A 19,704-nucleotide genomic window follows, 5' to 3' on the forward strand; every position below is an offset into this window, starting at 1 on the left:
ACTCAGTTGGAATGATCCTATACCACCATCAGCTGCACAGGAATGGACAGACTGGTTAAAGGAGCTCCATCAGCTAGAGCACTTCCAGGTTGCTCGGTGTCTAATGCCCCCAGATTTCGGAGAGGTCACTGCAGCGCAGTTGCATCACTTAACAGACGCAAGTTAAAATAGTTATGGTGCAGTGACATACCTGCAGAGTGCACACTCACAGTTGCACAGCAGCTTTGTCATGGGAAAATCCAGGGTGTTTCCTTTGAAGTTGGTCTCAATACCTCGCATGGAGCTTACAGCTGCTACCATGGCAAGTCGCTTGGACATCTTTTGGAAAAAGGAGTTGCACATGTCATTAACAGATTCAATGTTTTGGACAGGCAGCACTTCTGTACTAAAGTACATTAGAAACGAGACTTCAAGGTTCCGTACCTTTGTTGCCAACAGGGTCTTAGAAATACTCAAAGTATCGCAGCCATCTCAGTGGAGGTATGTAAACACCCTAAGCAATCAGAGGGCTGAAGGCTGACGTGTTTCTGAGGAGTGAGACCTGGTTGTCAGGACCGGCATGTCTTTTGCAACCTGAACAGGACTGGCCTGTGAGTCCGGATTGTTTGGGCGAACTTCTGCCAAATGATCCAGAAGTCAAGGTTGCAGTGAATGCGGTGCAGACCTCAGCAGATGTGGATGCAACCACTCAGCTGATCCATCATTTTTTCTCTTGGACCCGTTTGAGAAGGGCTGTGGCTTGGGTCATCAGGCTAAAGAACTTGCTGCGGTGTCTCAGTTAGAGGAGGAAATGGTCTGACACAGCCTCGACCCAGTCTGACTCACGGTAACAACAAAGATCTTCCTCAGAGCAGGAAAATGGAGTGGTCAAAGACCTGACATTGAGAGGTTTGCTCACAATTGCTGGATGTTGAAAAGAAAGTCATCAGATTTTCCAAGAAGAAGAGGTTTCCTGATGGACTCTCCAGTCTACAGAGTGGCAGAAGTGTGAAAAAGAATAGTTGCATCTTCAAGCTCTCTCCTGTGCTGGAGGATGGCATCCTGAGGGTTGGTGGATGATTAAGTAGGGCGGCTCTACCTGGAGATGCGAAACACCCTGCTATCCTGACCAAAGAGCTGCACATCTCAGACATTCTACTAATGCACATACATCAACAAGTTGATCATGGAGGACACAATTACATGTTGTCCAAATTGCGTCAAAGGTACTGGATTCCAGGGGTTGGCACAGCCATAAGGAGAATTTTGTCAAAGTGTGTTGTCTGCCATAGGCTGCAAGCCGCTCCAGGGTGCCAGCTAATGGCAGATCTCCCTGTGGACAGGGTCTGTCCAGATGAAGCTCCAGTCACCAGAGTCGGTAGTGGACTACTTTGGACCTTTTGAGGTCAAGAGCTGGAGTCATATTTACCTGTTTGGCAATACGAGCTATCCATATCGAAGTGGCTCCTTCTCTGGATACAGATTCTTTCATCAATGCACTATGACGATTCATGGCAAGGCGTGGCCAAGTCCGGGAAATACGCTTGGATAATGGAACAAACTTTATTGGAGGAGAATGTGAGCTGAGAGAGGCCATCAGAGGTTGGAATCAAGCTCAGATAAATGACGTTCTTCTTCAGAAGGAAATAAAGTGGGTTTTCAACCCTGCAGCTGGATCGCACCATGGTGGGGCCTGGAAAAGGTTGATCAGATCTGTGCGGAATGCCATTTTTAAAGTGAAAAATCTTGATGAGGAGGGACTGCATACTGTCCTCTGTGAGTTAGAAGCCATCATTAGTGGTCGTCCAATCACCAAGGCCTCAACCGACCCTAATGATTTGGACCCTATTGAACACCTAATAGGGTAGCACGGTGGAACAAGTGGTAACACTTTCGCCTCACAGCTAGAAGGTTCGAAATCCTGCTGTGGGCGCTGGTGGCATGTCCTCCACCATGCCCTTGGTGCCTGCTTTTCGAGGAAAAAGGGGGCCTTTCTGTGTGGAGTTTGCATGTTCTCCTTAAGGGTTTCCTCCTTAAATAACCCCCACTAAAAACATGCAAGAAGATCACCACCTGACCAACGGTGACGAAGGAGGATGGGTCCCCGGGTGCGGGCACCAGCATTCGCTGGCGGCTGGCAGCTGGCAGCCCACCGCTCCTGGTCTGCCGTGGAGGATCGACAGACTGAGGATGGGTCAAATTTCACGGAAGCATGGCGCGTGTGCATGTAGTGTGTGCAACTAACATGTGTGATAAATAAAAGTACACTTCTTATTCTTTCTTCTTCAAATCATCTCTTGCTGTTGAAAACCTCCCCTTCCCTACCACCAGGGGAATTTCAAAGAAATGACATCTACGCTCGTCGACGCTGGAAGCAAGTCCAGTATAGGTCCAATTTGTTCTGGAAGCAATGGACCAAGGAATATTTACCACAATGGCAGGAACGTCAGAAGTGGACCGGTATCAAGCGCAACTTTGTGGTAGGGGATATCGTGCTTATTGTGGATGAGACAGCACCGCGAAACTCATGGGAAGAGTCATCCAAACTTTCCCAGACAGAAGAGGATTTGCGCAATGGTTGCTAATCAAGATCAAGACTAGCTCCTTGGAAAGGCCCATAACCAAAGTCTGTCTTCTGCAGGAAGCGGAAGTCTGACCCCTCAGTTCTGAGCGGACAATTTTGCTGGGACAATTAGACTGACTTTAGTCAAGATTACTCCATGAAACTGTGAACTTCTGGACTCGACTAGACTTGACTTGTGTTTCAGGTAGAAGATGATGAACTATACAAAAGGACTATAAACAAGTACAATTGTGGATTTCGTGATTTAATGTTTCTTGTTTGTTTGTTATAATGTAATTATTACAGTGATAATAATTAGGGGCTGGGTTGTAGGTGCTATATGCTGAGATGTTGATGTTTTATGTTTGTGTTGGCATCAGATGTCAGTTTGAAACCTTTCACGCATGTCACGGGGGGGGGGGGGGGGGGGGGTGGTTAAGGAGCAGTGATAAAGTTATTCAATGACTGGGCATATATTCACCTGTTCACCGCGGTGGCGGCATGGAGAGGGGGTGAGTAGGGAGAGCGTATTTTTTGTTGACCGCTTAATCCAACTGGCAACTAAGTATTGAACACCTGACCTTGCTTTGCCTTGCTTTGACTGTTTGTTCGGCGTTAGAAATAAATACAAACACTCTTGGAAAATGTGGAAATGGCTCTGTCGTTTGTGTAGCAAGTCAGCAGTGCCATGCTCCCTCACTTAGCCTCTCAGTGACTCCGCTTTTTGTTTGGAGTCACTATATAGAACAACAATGGCAGATAGTCGTTTGAATCACCTTAGGGTCCTGAGCATTGAGTTCTGACAGGCAAAGTCTTTAGATGTGACTGAATTTATGAGACGTTTTAGTTCCCATCACAAAAACCGCAGAATTATGCTCTTTTGAGATGAGCCAAATGTACAGTAGTTACTTGTATAGTCAGTTTAGAGCAGTATTGTCTGGATCTTGCCTCTGCCTTAAGTCGTTCACATGTTACTGTGTGTGAGAGATGTTCTCAAACTGACAGTGTTGATTATTTCTCTGATTAAAAAAAAGTAAGAACAGGTTATACTTGTCCAATGTAAGATAAAAAAAAGTGCATGTTTTTGAATACTAAATTGTGAAACATGTTTTTGAATACTATTTTATTTCCTTTGAAGTTGCTCGCATCCTCAAATGTGTAATTGAAAATGAGTTTTACTGTCTACACTTTTTTAATTAAAATATTTGAAAAAGGTGTGACTGAGTGTGCTTTATCATAAATGTGACTGCATGCATTTTGGACAAATACTTGGCCCCTCTGTGAGAAATGTGGCCCCTTGATGGTCCCTTACTTAGAAAAATCCTAGATCCGCCACTGGAGTAAAGCAAGCCAGCCAGCCCCTTGGTAAATCTGACAATGATAAAACGTCAATAACATATTTTTGGCTAATGTTCTATGGCCAGGTTAGTTTGTATTCTAGTTAGTTTGTAATGCCTGTATACGCAAGGTTTTTTTAAAGACATTGTGTATGTAGCCCTCTCCCTCATTCATGTGTCACCCCTCTTAAGTTTTCAGTTTCTACACTGCTATTTTTATCTTGAAGATTGACCAATAATTAAATCTCTCTCTCTCTTTCATTCAGTTCAGCTACATTCATCCTTTTGGACTGGGTAGGTTCACAATTTATTGAATTGTGGGAATATGGCCTCTTATTTTGATTTACTCTACATTACACTTTTTATTGCATGCCTTGGTTGAATACTTAAGGTTTTATTTTGTTGGATTATTTGACTAATTTAATTGCATGTGGCTTGGTTGCTGTGCTTTTGTTGTGTCAAACCTTTTCTTTCTTTCTTTCTTTTTTTTTTTTTGAGTTAATTATGTTCAGGCTAACGCACCTGCTGTAAATCAGCGCTGCAGCGGGAAAGTGGAAAGTAGGTCAACAAAAAGCAACCAAAGATCACTGGGAAGAAGAGAGAGAGCGGACCGAAGGGCAGCGTGCACGGGCATGCAGAAGGGCAGAGACTGGCACGGGTGAGGACGACAGCAGACGGAGGTGAGCGGGGGTGCAGCGCGGAGCAGAGACCAAGCCAGGCCCGGAGGAGATTTGGAGCCGGTGTACCCACCTTAAAGAGGGGCCGGTTGCACGTGCGTTAGGCGGCTGGGGGCGAGCCGCTCCGATTCGGCCGGTGTGGTGTGGCGCGATCGGTGTCCGGACCAGGGAAGCTGTTCCGACGTGGCATTTAGGCGGCGTTGTGCGTCTGCTGGGCGGCGCACTGCTCGGGAATCCGCTGGGGGCTGCAGAGGGAGCTGGACGGCGACACTGGAAAAGCTCCATTACAGATCCATTACTGTGATGGAGTGGTGGAGTATACTTTTTTGTAGTGTTAATAAATTAGAAGTATTAATGTGTCTGCATGGTTAAGGTACGTGGTTTTAAAGAGTTGCACAGTTGGTATACGCATTCAAGAGACCAAAAAGACCGAAAAGGTGTGCGTTATCAAATGTTTGTGGGCCAGTCTGGTCCAAAATGCCAGGGCTGATTTTTTTTTTTTTTTTTCCCCAGTCCGCCCCTGAAAATTAGTATAGTTTTTTCCAAATAAAATAAAGTGCAGACCCAATCTCCAAATATACAATAAATACACAATAAAACAAAATTAACTACATCCACGCAAACACACTACTGTAAGTGGGCATCACACATACAAGCAGTCAGTTTCCGGTTTACAATCAGATCCTGTAGTTTTTGTAACGTAACGTTGTAGGTGGTCACAGCTTATAAAAAAAAGTACAAGTTCACTCGGTCACAAAGAGCGTTAATCGCGCGATAAAAAAAAAATGACGCCGTTAAAATTGATTTGCGTTAACGCATTAATAACGCGATATTTTTGACAACTAAATAACATTTTGTTAAAAAGCCAAAATAAAAGTATGTATTATAAGAATGTATAAGAAGAAAAATAAAAGCCAGGTCCAGGTGAACTACTGTGCCTCAACAAACAGACCAGATCAGGAGTTCAATCAAACACTTGGTCCGTTCAGTCCTGCACAACACGACCCGTTCCCACTCTTAAACTTTTGATAAGAGAAGAACATCTTAATCAGTATAACAAATGAAAGATTCGTGTGACAAATGTGCCTGTCTCCTCTCACAGGATCCACCGTCACACAACAACAGGCACATGACCGCAAGTCAGAGGAAATAAAGCCCTCGCTTGCCTTAGCTGACCAGAAACTTTTCAGAGCTGGAGACCAGATTTCAAAATAAGTGAGCTGCTCTCTGGGCTGTGAGGTGGTCGGTCACAGTTTTGGTCGGTCACAGTTTTACTCCCACAGTGTATTTGTTTATCTGAGTGGAGTCCACTTTTATCCTCAGAATCAACAGTGCATGCAATGCATCTCTCTTCAGAGGCAAAAATAGAGCTGGGACTCATGGAGGAGGGGACGGTCAATCCTGCATTCGGGGTAAGAGTAGTATCATCTTCATCTTCTCTTAATTGTTCAGTTTGACTTTGTCACACCAGCAAAATCAGGGTGTCAAACACTGGGAGAGAAGGTGAGACAGTACTTCTTTGTAATATGGATAACTAGAACATGAAAGTTGTTTGTTGTTGTTATTATTATATTTCTGATCGTTACAGATTGAGAGAAAGGGAAATGCAGTGTTATGTTCTTACATTACAGCACCGAGAGCTGAACGTAAGCCACTGTGGAATGTGAAACGGCCAATGTGAGCATGTATCAGTCTGTAGTCGAGCCAAATCAAAGAACATCGAGCTGAAACTGGAAAGGCACTTTGATGAAACACCAACCAAGATGCAGAATATTGAAGTGAGGACATGTGGGTTGACGGACTGCATGGAGGGTCTAAGTGTACACAGCTGAGCCGGGGTCGATGTATCCCCCTTTTTTCTCCCCATCCTGATTAACTGAAGAATTTAGAAAAATGGGAAGAGCAAACAAACAGCACAGCTTCAACTGCAGGTGGGTGAACATGTCAGTCTGTCAGCAAGGCATGGGGCCTCATTTATTATTCTTATCCTTGTATTTAAACTACCTGACACTCCTATGCAAAGGCGCAGTGAGGGATGTCCAGCATACAAATTCAAAGACTCTGAGGGAGGATTTATACTCTTAATAAATCAGGCTTCTTGACTCTGGCATCCAGATTACGTTTTCATAACTCATTTTTAGACTTTGTGTATGTACAAATGTTTCACAAGAACCTTTTTGTTGTTGTTGCTGCTGGGTTATGTTAGGCTATTTTGGGACAAAAGCACCAAAGACTAAAGAGATGTGCAGAATATTTAGGTTTATTATGAGCTCTTTGTCTTTTATTGTCACGGCTGTGTGTGTGTTAGAATAAAATGGTGATAAGGTGATGGCATCACTTCACATAATTATTCAAACAGAACATGCATCATCCCCCTGGCAGATATTTTTATCCTATGGAAGATTCCATTTTAACAGTTGAATACCATAATGAGTGCCTTAGTAAGATGTTCTGCAATGTTGTGGGTAGTGCTAAAAACATCAAATACAGATAGCATGTGAGAAATTCCAGCAGTCACTTCTTTAGGTTATTAATAGTAGAACACTGATTCAAGCTATAATGACTTGGGAGCAGATATACATTTTAAGAGGGAGAACAAAGAAGTGCAGCAGTCAAGATTTTCTTAGATGTTTGTACATGATAGTCTGATAACAACTGATCTCATATGTGATGATGCAGATATCCCATACAGATGCCTGAACTGATATTTTGAGACTGTTGGTTGACTTTTATATGTTGCAAAGGGGGTCTTTTCTGCAGGGTCAGGGTTATTTAGAACTCATTGGTGCAAAGCTGTGGAAGGTGAAAGCGGATGTGTTTTTGGTGTTTTTCTTGCCATTCAGTCTGAGGGAAGTCCGTTCAGGGTTTCAGGTATCATCAGAGGGTAGAGGCTAAACTCCAAAAACAAAGGAATGTCTTGTTAGTTGTTGTTGGACTTCAGTAGCTTTCTCGGGATAGTGGAACGCTTTCTTGGTCCAGCAACTCTGACTCTGACTCGCTGAAAGCCTCACTGGTGGTTGTTTTTAATGCTGGTGATAATAATAAGCTTCGCGTCATTCTGGGTTTTACTCATTGTGAATGAGCGTGGATACATGTGACATAACTGGTTAACATAAAAACTAGTAATGATGCTTTACAGTATTTGGTTGCTAACTAAATGAATTAATGCAAGGGAAGAATACAAAACCAAACAGCAAAGGTCCAAAAAAAGAACCAGTATGCACAGACAAATGTCCCCCAGCAGTATTCAAGACAAGGCAAGAAAGTATATCTTACAGTGGAGAGTAGTTCCTGTTCTAAAACAGTTCAGTTTTCTTGACTTGTTGAAGACAAAAACTGTCATTATCCAGTTCATAATTCCTGAGGATGAAGATGATTAGCATGCGGGAGAAAGTGCAGAAGAGGCGAGAGGTTGATGGTATGTTTTTATAAACAAAATACAGGTTTGATATTGAATACAGAGGGACTGGTTTGACAATCAAGGTGAGTCCAGCACAAAAGAAGTCATAGCAACAACAAATCTAAAATAAATGGTCGAAGATGGTGAGTCGATGCTGGTGTGCTTGCTATCAGCTTTATCAGCCTCTGAGCTGCCTGGCTAGTGCCAGGCTAGACGCTGTGCTGGCAAGTTGAGTGATGAGTTGTTGCTTGAGGAGGAATTCTGGACAAACACCACACTCCCTGACTCAAGAAAAATACCACATTAAGCAGTGATCAACTAATGTACATGTTAAGATTAACTTTGAACAGCATGAAAATAAGATCATGGACAACCTTTTGACCTCTAGATTAAACACAGGAAGTAGCTTAGCACAGTTCCCCCTTTTTCCTTAAACATCTATTTCAGATATGCAGATGACCATTGAACATCCTAAACCACAGGGGTTAAGGGTTTGCATTACACTAAACAATAACCTCAGTTTGAATAACTGCAGCAGCACAGAAAAGTTCACAGCCAACACAGAAAATCAGCCATCTGGAAAGTAAACCAGTAGTTTTTCTCTGGTATGCTTTACAGTCTGTGGCTTGAAGAGCCTCTTGAAGATCACGCATGCAGCCAGCAAACTGATTGGTCTTCCCACGGCCAACTTATCCATCCATGTCATCTCAGCTGCGGTGTGGAAGGCACACATTTCAGCACATGATGCTGTGCACTCATAATCACGCTGGCCAGCATTAGTGATGATTATCCACACTTTTAGTACCATCTGCTTCCAGTTATATGTCTGTGTGTTTGTAATTTTCAGGTACTGGAACATTTGACCGCTTCTTTGCATGACTCTAAAACAAAAACAAAATTGTGCAACTACAAAATGTTGATCTGCTTACAGCCGCTAAAGAAATATTAATATTTTTAAGAGTAATGTTGAGGAAGTCACAGCACTTAAGGTTAAGGTTATAGAAAGTTTGTAGTGTTGGTTTGAAGCCTGAGTTAGGTATAAACATGCAACAAAAACTACATTATTTCCACACCTCTAGTTTCCTAAAATGCAAGTCCTATGTGTGGTTTAGGCAATAAAAACACTTTGGTTAAGGTCAATGAAAGGTTGTAGCCTTGGTTAAATGTTAATAAAGTAAGATGGTTCTGTTTTAAGCCACATTTGGCTCGCAAAGTTTTGATGACGAGCAGCAAATGTTCCAAGCTGCAATCAAACCGAGGAAATGGCAGTTATGTGTTCAGTGCCTTAGACCTACTGATATCTGTCCCTTTGCTGCCACACAAATAAACCTGAGGTGGATCTTATTCCACATAAAGTTTAACCTGATTACAAACAGGTCTTTGGATTGTCCAGGTCACTGATATTTCTCACTTACATAAGAGATTTCTTTTAAAAAAGAAAACAAAATCATCAACAACTTACAGAGGTAATATCTCCAAACTTAGACTAATAAAACCAGGACACGACCATCCAGAATATCTAGATATTGCAGAAAGTGAGAAAACTCCCTTCATTTGCTGGTTTGTTGTGGTTTTGTGGACCTCCCCAGTCACCTTCTTTCCTGTGGTTACTGGTCGATAACCACTAGATGGAACCGAATGGCCACGTAATCACTGAAGCTAAACCACTGGCTGAAACCTTTGAGATGAGAGAGTGAATCAAAACAAGATGAGACGTGATCCAGACGGCCTGTCTTTGCATGGTCTGTCTGCATCATGTGACTCTTGTGCGACTCAGCTGCAAGGCCGAGGTGCCCGTTTGACTGACCACTAGCTTGAGAGCAAATGTTAGAGCATGTGGTTTCAATTTATTGTGGATGTTATCTTGTGTGCTGGATCTCGTGTGTCATAACTGTAACGTCCAGAGGGATGATGCTACAGTCTACAGTCTTGATACAAAACAGACAGATGGATGGTTTGATTTTATATGCAGGGCTGAAAGTACTCGCACACTTTAGGAGAATCAGGCCATCTTCTCCCCTTATTCCTACAACTTCTATATTATTGTGAATTTCAATGTATTTTCATACATTTTAATTTGAATAATTATGAATAACAAGTATTTTAGCAAAAAGATCAACAGACAGATTGGAAAAAAGATTCCTGTGGCATTTGTTACACCTTTCAACGTCATCTGATAGGTCTCTGCCTGAGCTCCCTCCTCTTCCAGCTTTGAAACATCTCCCAGAATGCCCAGGTCACGATTTATACAATTCTACTGACTTGCTTACACTTCAAACACATTCTCAAAAGAGTTTTAACAAATGCTCTGGAATCTGATCGGTTCCATGTGGACTGTGTTAGAAGGGAGCTGACCTCTTTGCATTTGAAGACAACTCATGGGTCTCGGGAGGCATCTGTTAATTGGCTGTTCATGCAAATTTGTAATGCTGGAAACAGCACAACAAAGGGGGGCAGTTTATGGTATCTTATTGTGATTGCTGTTTTTTCACTATGTATTGGCCACATGCATTCACTTATTAACTTTGAAGGGATAAAGCACACTTTATGCAACCACCTAATCAGACACTTCAAACAGCTGCATCCTCAGAAGTGTTTGTATAAACACAGGAAATTGATGAGTCCCATGTGTCCTGTTTTTAGAAGGTGTTGACCTCTTTGCTCCTAGTCTCACATATCACGTAGCCCTAAAAGTCACTTTGTATCAAGAATCATTGATACATGTCAGGCTCACATCTGCCATCTTCACCTGCAACTATTCCCCAAAGGATGAAAAACCCAGAACAGACAACAGGCTTCCTGTCCATCACGGATCTCTCTAACCTTAAGAGAGAAGTAAGCTTTAGTTGTCAGATGGGACAGATGTACTTTTATAAAACCAATAGAAAAACACTTAAGTGTCATCATCAGAGCGTTTGAAGTAATGTTCAGTTTGGTAATACTCAGAAGGGCAGAGTAGCTGACATCCCTTTCTTGCGTTTATCATCTCCTCTTTTGTGTATATATTATTGTATGTTAGTTTTATGGCATGTCTTAAAGCCTGTGGTGAAACCAAAGGCAAATACTCACATGGTGGCCAATAATAAGTGATTCGAAGCTGGGATCACATCATTCATAGCATCATTCTTTAAGATCATCTCAAATAATTGGCTCCAGCTCCCTGCTTTATCTTAACTCCGCCCTTGTGAGTGTTGCCAAATTGAGTCATTCTACTTAAAACATTGTAATGAAGGCTCAGCACCAAAATGCAGATGCAAAATAAGCGAGAGGAATGTAAATATTTTGTCCTCCTCAACTTTATAACATGGGATGTGATTCCTTTTTATATTTTTTGGAATAGACTGGCGGATTTGGGGTTTAATGCTTCACTGAGAATAATGCCTTTGTTTTCATGGTCCACTAACAAATGCCAAACAAATGTCAGGTATTTGGATGTCATGAAATTGCAGTTCAATATATTTATGTCACTTTAATATTTGCCTTTGAAAACGAAATTTTGCGTTGGCTGAATGTGTGGCACATATGGATTTGATTGCATTTGTGTGTGTGGAGACATAATTGCTGTCCTTGGTTGCACAAATTGTTGGACAGGGACATGTGGGAGGGAAGGGCTTTTTTTAACCAAAGACAACGTATGAGTCTTTACATAGCACTAGAAAGTATCATGGTTTTTATTTTGGCAGCTTCACTGCAAACTGTCTTTTCCACATAATGCAGAGGCTGTCCCTGTTGTGAACACTATGGATATGCTTTATTGACAAATCATCACATATATGTATAAAACTGCTTTTTGTGTGTTGCATTTGCAACTCTTACTGAGACTTACTGTCATTATATTGAGCCAGAGCTTTCAGTGTTACATAACTGAAGACCAGAGGACCACACCTGATATACATTTATCTTCTCAGTTTAGTTGATTTGTCTTGGCTTGAGCTCACCTAAATGATTTACATGACAACAAAGTAGAAGGGATGAGGTAATTTGCTAATCCTTTTTGACATCTACTCAACTGAAAACAGTACAAAGGCAATATAGACTGGGAAAGATGTGGAATGCTCCAAAAACACCTGTTTGGAACATTCCACAGGTAAACAGGTTAACTGGTAACAGGTGATAGTATAACGATTGGGTATGAAAAGGGCATCCTGGAACGGCTCAGTCGATCACAAGCGAGGATGGAGAGAGGTTCACCACTTTGTGAACACATGATTGGATGAAGGAGGTTAAGTTTTCCCTGCTTGTTAAACCTGAGTACAACTTCCTTTTCAACAGAGACCTGTTTTTCACACTACTGATAGTTTGTTTGCTGTTGTAATTTAGATTAATCTGCAGAATAACAAGTTGGTTTGCGGGAGAAGCTGATTTCCCACCATGACCACAAGATGAGATAGGACATACATGGACAGCAAACACACATACATCTTTGTTAACGTACAGTACATACAAGACTGAGCCCCACATACCGTTCCACATACCGTATTCATGCTACAAATCTGAATGTAAATGCTGATGCGGTTGCCGTGCTTGCAGTCAGTTTGACAGACATGTTCAGACTCTCTTACAACATGGACGTACAAATAAAATGCTTTTATAGTTATGTGTTTGTTGCTCAGCTTTTTGTCAGGATAAGATCTTGCCCAATCCCAGATTTGCCTCATAAAGAAAGTTAACAACATGATTTGCTGTGTAAATATAAACAGATGGCAATCACAGACACGTGCAGTGCAGGATTTGAAAATTCACAAATATGGCTCATTTCCTTTGCGGCATACAGGAATGCACACTCAATGTACACTTCTTTCCTACATATGCATGAGTTTAAAGCAGCATATCAACTTTCCCTGATAATGTTACATTTTCATAGTAATCATGCCTCCCACCAAAATCATTGAAACATGCTACAAGCATATACAAATACAAGGTTTAAATGAAGGTTCTTGGCAGCTGTGTTGAGTTTTTATGCTGTATTCAAGTAAATTCAAATGGATAACATTCATCTTCATGCATATCTATATCTGCAAGCGCGCATTCAAATCTAAACATGTAATCAATACAATGCAGGACGGAAGTATGAACTATCATCACTGTGTAACCACTTGGGCACTAGCTGCAGATATAGTTGTCTTCAGTTTGACAGCTTTCCAAACACATTCTCAAGGTTTTATATGAATCCTATGGTTTGCGGTATGTTAGACCCGAACCCAGAAAACTCATTGCCCCTGTGTCAGTGGAGGGGGATGTTGTAGTGGAATAAAAGTTACTGTTGTCAAAAAAAATACTTAACATTTTATGTATGTTTATATAGCTGTCAAGGGTCAGAAATGTGGTGTGGGAGTAGCACCTTGATAGGATTTGGGAGGAAGTATGTTGCTCACCCCAACTGCCCTCCATTATAGCCCCTGTGGGAGTTCCACATGCCATAACTCAGTAATTCCATTGCTTGTGCTGAGTATTACTGCATCAACAGAACTAAACTAAACCAACAACTCCAGATTAAAGTGCAGATCTCAGAACTACCCTCAGTTTCAAGAAAAAGCAAAACCATTACGAAACCTTTGGCCCTGTGAGAATCTCTGGTATGTACAATGCAATGTTGATTTAAGGTAAGACTATGTTGTCGGAAGATTCTGGGAAATGGTGTCCAAACAGTCTGGATGGAATTAAAGAGAATATTGTTTTTTATTTGATGTTGCTTGGATAAATGAAACTGATGAATGATTGATTGTCTGCCTTTGCTGTGCTTTTTTTTCCCAAGAGCAAAGAGAGCGATGAACAACCCCAGCTGACAGTTGAAACTGGGGAGCCACACACAGAGGCCCTGGAGGAGACTGTGGACAAGTGTAGAGATTTGGTTTACTCCCTCAATGACAGGCCGCCATGGTACCTCTGCATTCTGCTCGGCTTCCAGGTAAATCAAGCTCATAGCTGTTTCAGTGGTCTTTGTAACAGACGTGTTATTGTTGTCATCCAAACTGACAGACACAAAGCTCTGACAAATCATGGCTTTGTTAAGCTGCTACAACTAAACTGCAGCATTAGCATTCAAATGCCATCATGTTTCTGTCCACCTGATGAATGTGCGTCCAATATTCACTCTTGTATTAGCTCCGTTTGGCCTCCAACAACTCCTGAGAAAAAAAGATTCGCCTCTTTAACTTAGCTGCTAGAGGTTTCAATCAGCTAGCTCATTGCTAACAGAGCATTTCAAAAATGCCTCTTGTGTATCTTAATTTTTGAGTTATTGTATTTTGTCTGATGTTCGTATAATAGAGTTGATTGGACTGTAGATAAGTATAGTGAATATGATACACTTGTAGCATATCGAGCAACTACTTGAAAAAACTGTTATGGTTTGCACCTTTGTTTTAGGGTGTATTCACATCTGCCTTGTTTGGTTCAAACCAAACCAAAAAATCGTTGGTGTGGACCTTTTGGGCTGGTGTGAATAAAAACCATCGAACTCTGGTGCGGACCAAACAGCTGGACCGAGACCCAGCCGGAGAGGTGGTCTCAGTTCGCTTCCAAACAAACCCTGGTGCAGTTCGCTTGATATGTGAAAGCGGCCGTGCTCGGTCCGACCCAGTCCTAAAAATTATATGTTTTTGGATGCAACAGGCTCCCGTTGCTGCGGGCATTATGGGAAATATTGTTTTGATTAGTGCGGTAATTAGCAGCACGTTATCAGACCATCGGTTTAAAATGGGTCGTGGCTCAATATGGAGCGAAGAGGAGACGAAATGTCTTTTGGAGATCCCGGGCAGAGGACAACATAAAAAGTATGCTGGAAAACACACATAAAAATGCCGATGCATTTAATACATTCAGTACGTAGTGACGGGTCTGAGGCAAGGCACACGAGGACGCGGCAGGCAGACAACTGAAACAGAGAGACACACCTTCAGTGGTGGTATATAAGAGGAACATTAGCACACTCACGAGTGGAGGAGAAAGAGAGTGAGTACTCACAATACTGAACACACGATCATGCCAGGATATAGGACTCGGGAGGAAGGAGTCTGGAACAATCCAGCAACAGGTAGGAGAGGGCACTCTCCTTTTAACCTGTGCCTAATCAGCATCATGTGCATCAGGTGCGCTCCGGGGAAGGCGGAGCTGGCCAGGTGTAGAGACACACCCAGCTACACAGACAGGGGGAAAATAAATAACACACAATCTACACTGGGGAAAGGGAAGGGGAAACACACACACACCGATCATGTTGGAGAAGGAAACCTGTTTCAGAGGTGGTTTATTATAGGTGGATATCTAACGTGAGAGATGGAGAGAATCTAATACACAGGGTAATGTAAGAAAAAGTAGGTGATGGAAAGTTGTATGAAGTCGTATTGGTGTTCAAGCTTAGACAAGAAAATTAGAAGACTGCAAAGCCATGAGTCTTATTCCAAAGTAGAACAGCCTTGACATTTGAATCATGCAGTAAAATTATTTTCAAGGAAGCTCTGCAAAATGGATAAACTCTGACTTGTTGGTCATAATTCTGCAATTTGGATATTTTTAGGGTGTAATATTTTCAGTTTTCCTGTGCATTAAAGACCTCAGGCTGAGCCACAGACAAAGGAAAAGCAAAGAACGCACTGTGTTTGAAGTGTGTGTGCCATTTCTCAACATATCTTGCTTGATGTTTATTACTTCCAGCCGAGAGCTGTTGAAAGACAGTGACAGTGAGTGTCATGGCAATTCCCTAACTGAAAGATCAGCTTGTAAATGTGAGAAAAATGGGGAAGAAGGGAAGGTTAATTGTCCATTTTAAGAGATTTGTCCCTCCAAATTGGATCCATCACTTATATTGTGACAAAAACCCACCTCACCAGAGGGATTATTATCTCTGTCTGACTTTTCAATTTACTGCCCCTCGTGCCTCTTGTTGACATGCCACTGTTTTTACTTTGCTTGCCAAATATCAGTATCATGACTTCCAGGAAAAGGACTGCGTGGTCTCCAGCCACCAAAGCAATGCTCTGCTGAGTGATTATGTTGTTTAAAAGTATACATATATTGATTTTATTTAGCATTTTGGTAAAATGTCCAAACTTCAGGCTTCTCAAATGTTTTGCTGGTTTTCTATGATAATAAACTTTGTTTGGGGCTTGTTGGTTGAACAAAACAAGGCATTTTACGATGGCAGCTTGAACTCTGGGAAATTGCAATTTGGCTCATTATTTATTGACATTTTGTGCTTCAAATACAATCAAAAACAAATCTGGAATTAATCGATAATTCAAATAAATATAAGCTGCAGCCTTAACTTTATTCAGAAACATGATGACCCTCTATCTGTTACTATATTACTGGGACTGCCCCGCTAATTAAACTTTTTTTTTTTTTTATGACTGATACTGATATTTTTAGACTGAAGCTACGCAAGTTAGCAGCCAAGCAGTCAAACATTGTTCATTGCCATGTGTTTTCTTCTTTTTGTTGTTGGTATCATGTTGATAGGCATTTGTATTGTTGTTGAAAGGAAGAAAAATGACCAAAACATCCCACTGAAACTACCTCAGACCTCGAGGGCAGGCGTGTTTCACAGGGCACTTTGAGAACTCTCTCTGAAACAGTACAAAAATGTAAGAGCAGCAGTTGACTGAAACGGTGTCAATAGACCACATGTGCCCATGTCATGTGGGTCACCTCAGAGTCACAACAGCAACATTGTATTATTGATGTCAATAAATATCAATGGATTCAAATCTGCTGAACTGTTACACAGGCAGCACACTTCATTAGCTGCCTCATCTGAGTGTTGGAGGCCACGTTTCCAGAGTTATCAGCTTGTTTGCCCCCCTGCATTTGATTAGACCATGATTCTTCTTGAAGGTTCGGTAATTATTTCCAGCACCTCGCCACCCAATGACCACACTATGTGGCACATACACTTACTGTACACTTGGTTAAAAGTAGGGTTGTCCCGATCCGATCACATGATCGGAAATCGGGGCCAAGCACGTGACTGCAGACTCGATCGGATCGGACGTTATGTCCCTATCAGGTATCGGATTAATAATATATATACATATGTATATTTATTGTTATTTTTAAATCACATTTACAATATATGGGCTAGTGATTAAAAATAAATGAGAATAAAATAGTATTTATTAACTACCGTTTACAAGCCGAGTCTGTGTCTGTGACAGACGCCACTGAACAGCGCATGCGCGGAACACGGCAGCACAATGACAACGACGGCATAACATTGTCATTCCATACAGTATGTGTCTGGTGTATCAGAGAAACTCAGGCGAATCTTTAACAAACACAACATCCCGGTACATTTCAAACCTGGGAACACTCTCAGACAAAGGCTGGTGCACCCCAAAGACCGGACACCTCACACTCGGAAGAACAATCTGGTGTATGCAGTCCAGTGCAGTGAGGAATGCACAGACTTATATATTGGGGAAACAAAACAGCCACTGAGCAGACGCATGGCACAACACAGAAGAGCTAACTCTTCAGGTCTGGACTCAGCTGTTTACCTGCATCTCAAGGAGGAAGCACACTCCTTTGAGGATAAAAATGTGCATTTTCTGGACAGAGAAGACAGATAGTTTGAAAGAGGAGTGAGAGAAGCCATCTATGTCAAAGTTGAAAAACCGTCTCTGAACAGAGGGGGAGGTCTGAGACACCACCTATCTCCCACATACAATGCTGTCCTTTCATCTCTTCCAAAGAGATTCAAAAACTTAGCCTCTGAATATAGACAACAAAGCCATTCACACATGGCTCAAGGAGCCTCCCAATGACAAGAATGGGACACTAACAAGGCAGACGACTGTCGTTGACACCCAAGGGTCGCACCCTACCCCGCCTTAATATGGGATCGTTTGCCTCACAATAGAGTGATACCATCCTTGGTTTTGGGGGTTGGCCTCACTCAGAGGATAAATACTTGAACCTAACACCATTTCATTAGACTAGAGCTGTCCTATCTAGTCTGGTGCACATGAACTGATGAAGCCTGCTCGGATGAGAGGCGAAATGTCTTCCAAGACAAACTGACAAAGTCCTGTTGCGATTGATTGAATGCCCTGACATTTAGAATAGATAAAAATGTGCGATTAATTTGCAATTAATCGTGAGTTAACTATGACATTCATGAGATTAATCGCGATTAAATATTTTAATCCATTGACAGCACTAGTTAGTACTGTGGATGACAAAGGCAAATGCGCCACAAAACGCTGCAAACACAGGATTGATGCAAAGCCAAAAACACACAAACACCTAAAACAAATGCAACAGAAAAACACTGCAAGAGAAAAACAGAAACACAGAAACGAAGCAGAAGCAATAACTTACAAACACACAAAACCAATGCGAAAGAAAAATGCTGCAAATATCAAAACACACACAACCCCAAAACAACTGCGAGAGACAAATGCTGCAAATTCACTCCACAAAAGGAAGTGGGCCAGGCCATGAGAGGGACTCGACCTGAGGGATGGACCAGTCCTGTAGGACCAGACCATAGAGATATAAAGAGTAGACGCTGCATCGACCGCTACTGCCTATTGGCGCTGATGAGCCTTGGGGCCGCTGTCTTGGACAGGTCACCCGCTCCACTCAGTGCTGTTTGGCAGGCGCAAAGAAGTGTCAGCGCAGCGTTTTGCCGTTTGCGGCCACCGTAAGTTAGTATGCAAAAAAGATTGTTTTTGTTCACTAATGAAAGGTCACATCTGCCATTTTATAACCTTTTCCTGTCTCTGAGTCATGCCTCCCTTCATTATTTGGTAGATTTTGGGAAACTATTACCTGTTACTATAGTTAAAAATCTCTTTTAGAGCACAGTGATATTTTTTGTACACTTACCTTGGCTGTAAATGCTTAAAACATGGTGAGATTCAGCTTGTAAAAGTGATAGGGGCTTTGACCATCTAGCTTTGACATTTACTTTTATCCACAAAGATTTTTCTCTGTATGAATGTCAGTGTATTTAATTTGTAAAAACAGTGAGGTTTATACAGCAGTCACAAAAGCTTCTGTCAATCTGTGTCACTTGAGATGATGTAAGGCCTTGTAAGTGGTATTGTGGGCAGCTGTGGCTCAGGGGGTAAGGTGATCATCTACCAGTGAGGAGGTCAATGGTTTCATCCCTGGCCTTGGCAGTCCACATACCGAAGTATCCTTGGGCAAGATACTGAACCCCAAAACTGCCCCAGATGCTGTGCCATCGGTGTGTGAATTCATATACGTCCCTTTGGATAAAGGCATCTGCCAATGCCTAATTGTAACTATGTTGTTCCTGAGGGAATCCTCCTCCCAGTTTCTTCTGTGATGAAACTGACCTTAGCCATCTTCCTCTGACTTATGGGAGTTGTAAGTTTGAAAATACCCCCATAAATAAGAGATATAAGAGAATATCTTACTTTGTCAAATAACCCTGTGTGCAAAATGATTGCTATATTTATCAACACAAATATAAAGGCTAACTGCTCTATCTCTATCAGAACTGTTAAATTAAGAAGAAATGGAAACTGTATGTTTATATAGTTACTCATGCACTTTAAACCATCGTAAGTGATGCATTAATGACAAAATATTGCATGAACCATGTTCCAATACTAAATCAATTGTACCTTTCAGAGGCTTATAATGTTTGTTTTTGTTGAGATTGCTCCGGACATTTAATCAAATGGCAGTGTTTGTTTCCTGGTCATTAAATTCAATGTCATATTATGCAGATGTACAAGGTAAACCTTGGATTTAGGTTCTTAAACCAGCTGAAAC

At 41.8% G+C, this 19,704-nt stretch overlaps 1 protein-coding gene across 1 annotated transcript in view; it reads left to right on the forward strand.

The window, feature by feature from the left end:
• The first annotated feature begins 5,896 nt into the window (after nt 1-5,896).
• The window catches only part of LOC139337748 (solute carrier family 23 member 2), a 41,670-nt gene continuing 27,862 nt past the window's right edge, over nt 5,897-19,704 (forward strand). Inside the window, exons 1-2 of the mRNA XM_070972491.1 lie at nt 5,897-5,968; nt 13,712-13,864. Coding sequence (XP_070828592.1) covers nt 5,897-5,968; nt 13,712-13,864 — 225 coding nt within the window. The remainder of the gene's footprint in view (nt 5,969-13,711; nt 13,865-19,704) is intronic.

This window comes from Chaetodon trifascialis, chromosome 10 (genome assembly GCF_039877785.1).
Source record: "Chaetodon trifascialis isolate fChaTrf1 chromosome 10, fChaTrf1.hap1, whole genome shotgun sequence".
NCBI classification, from domain to species: domain Eukaryota; kingdom Metazoa; phylum Chordata; class Actinopteri; order Chaetodontiformes; family Chaetodontidae; genus Chaetodon; species Chaetodon trifascialis.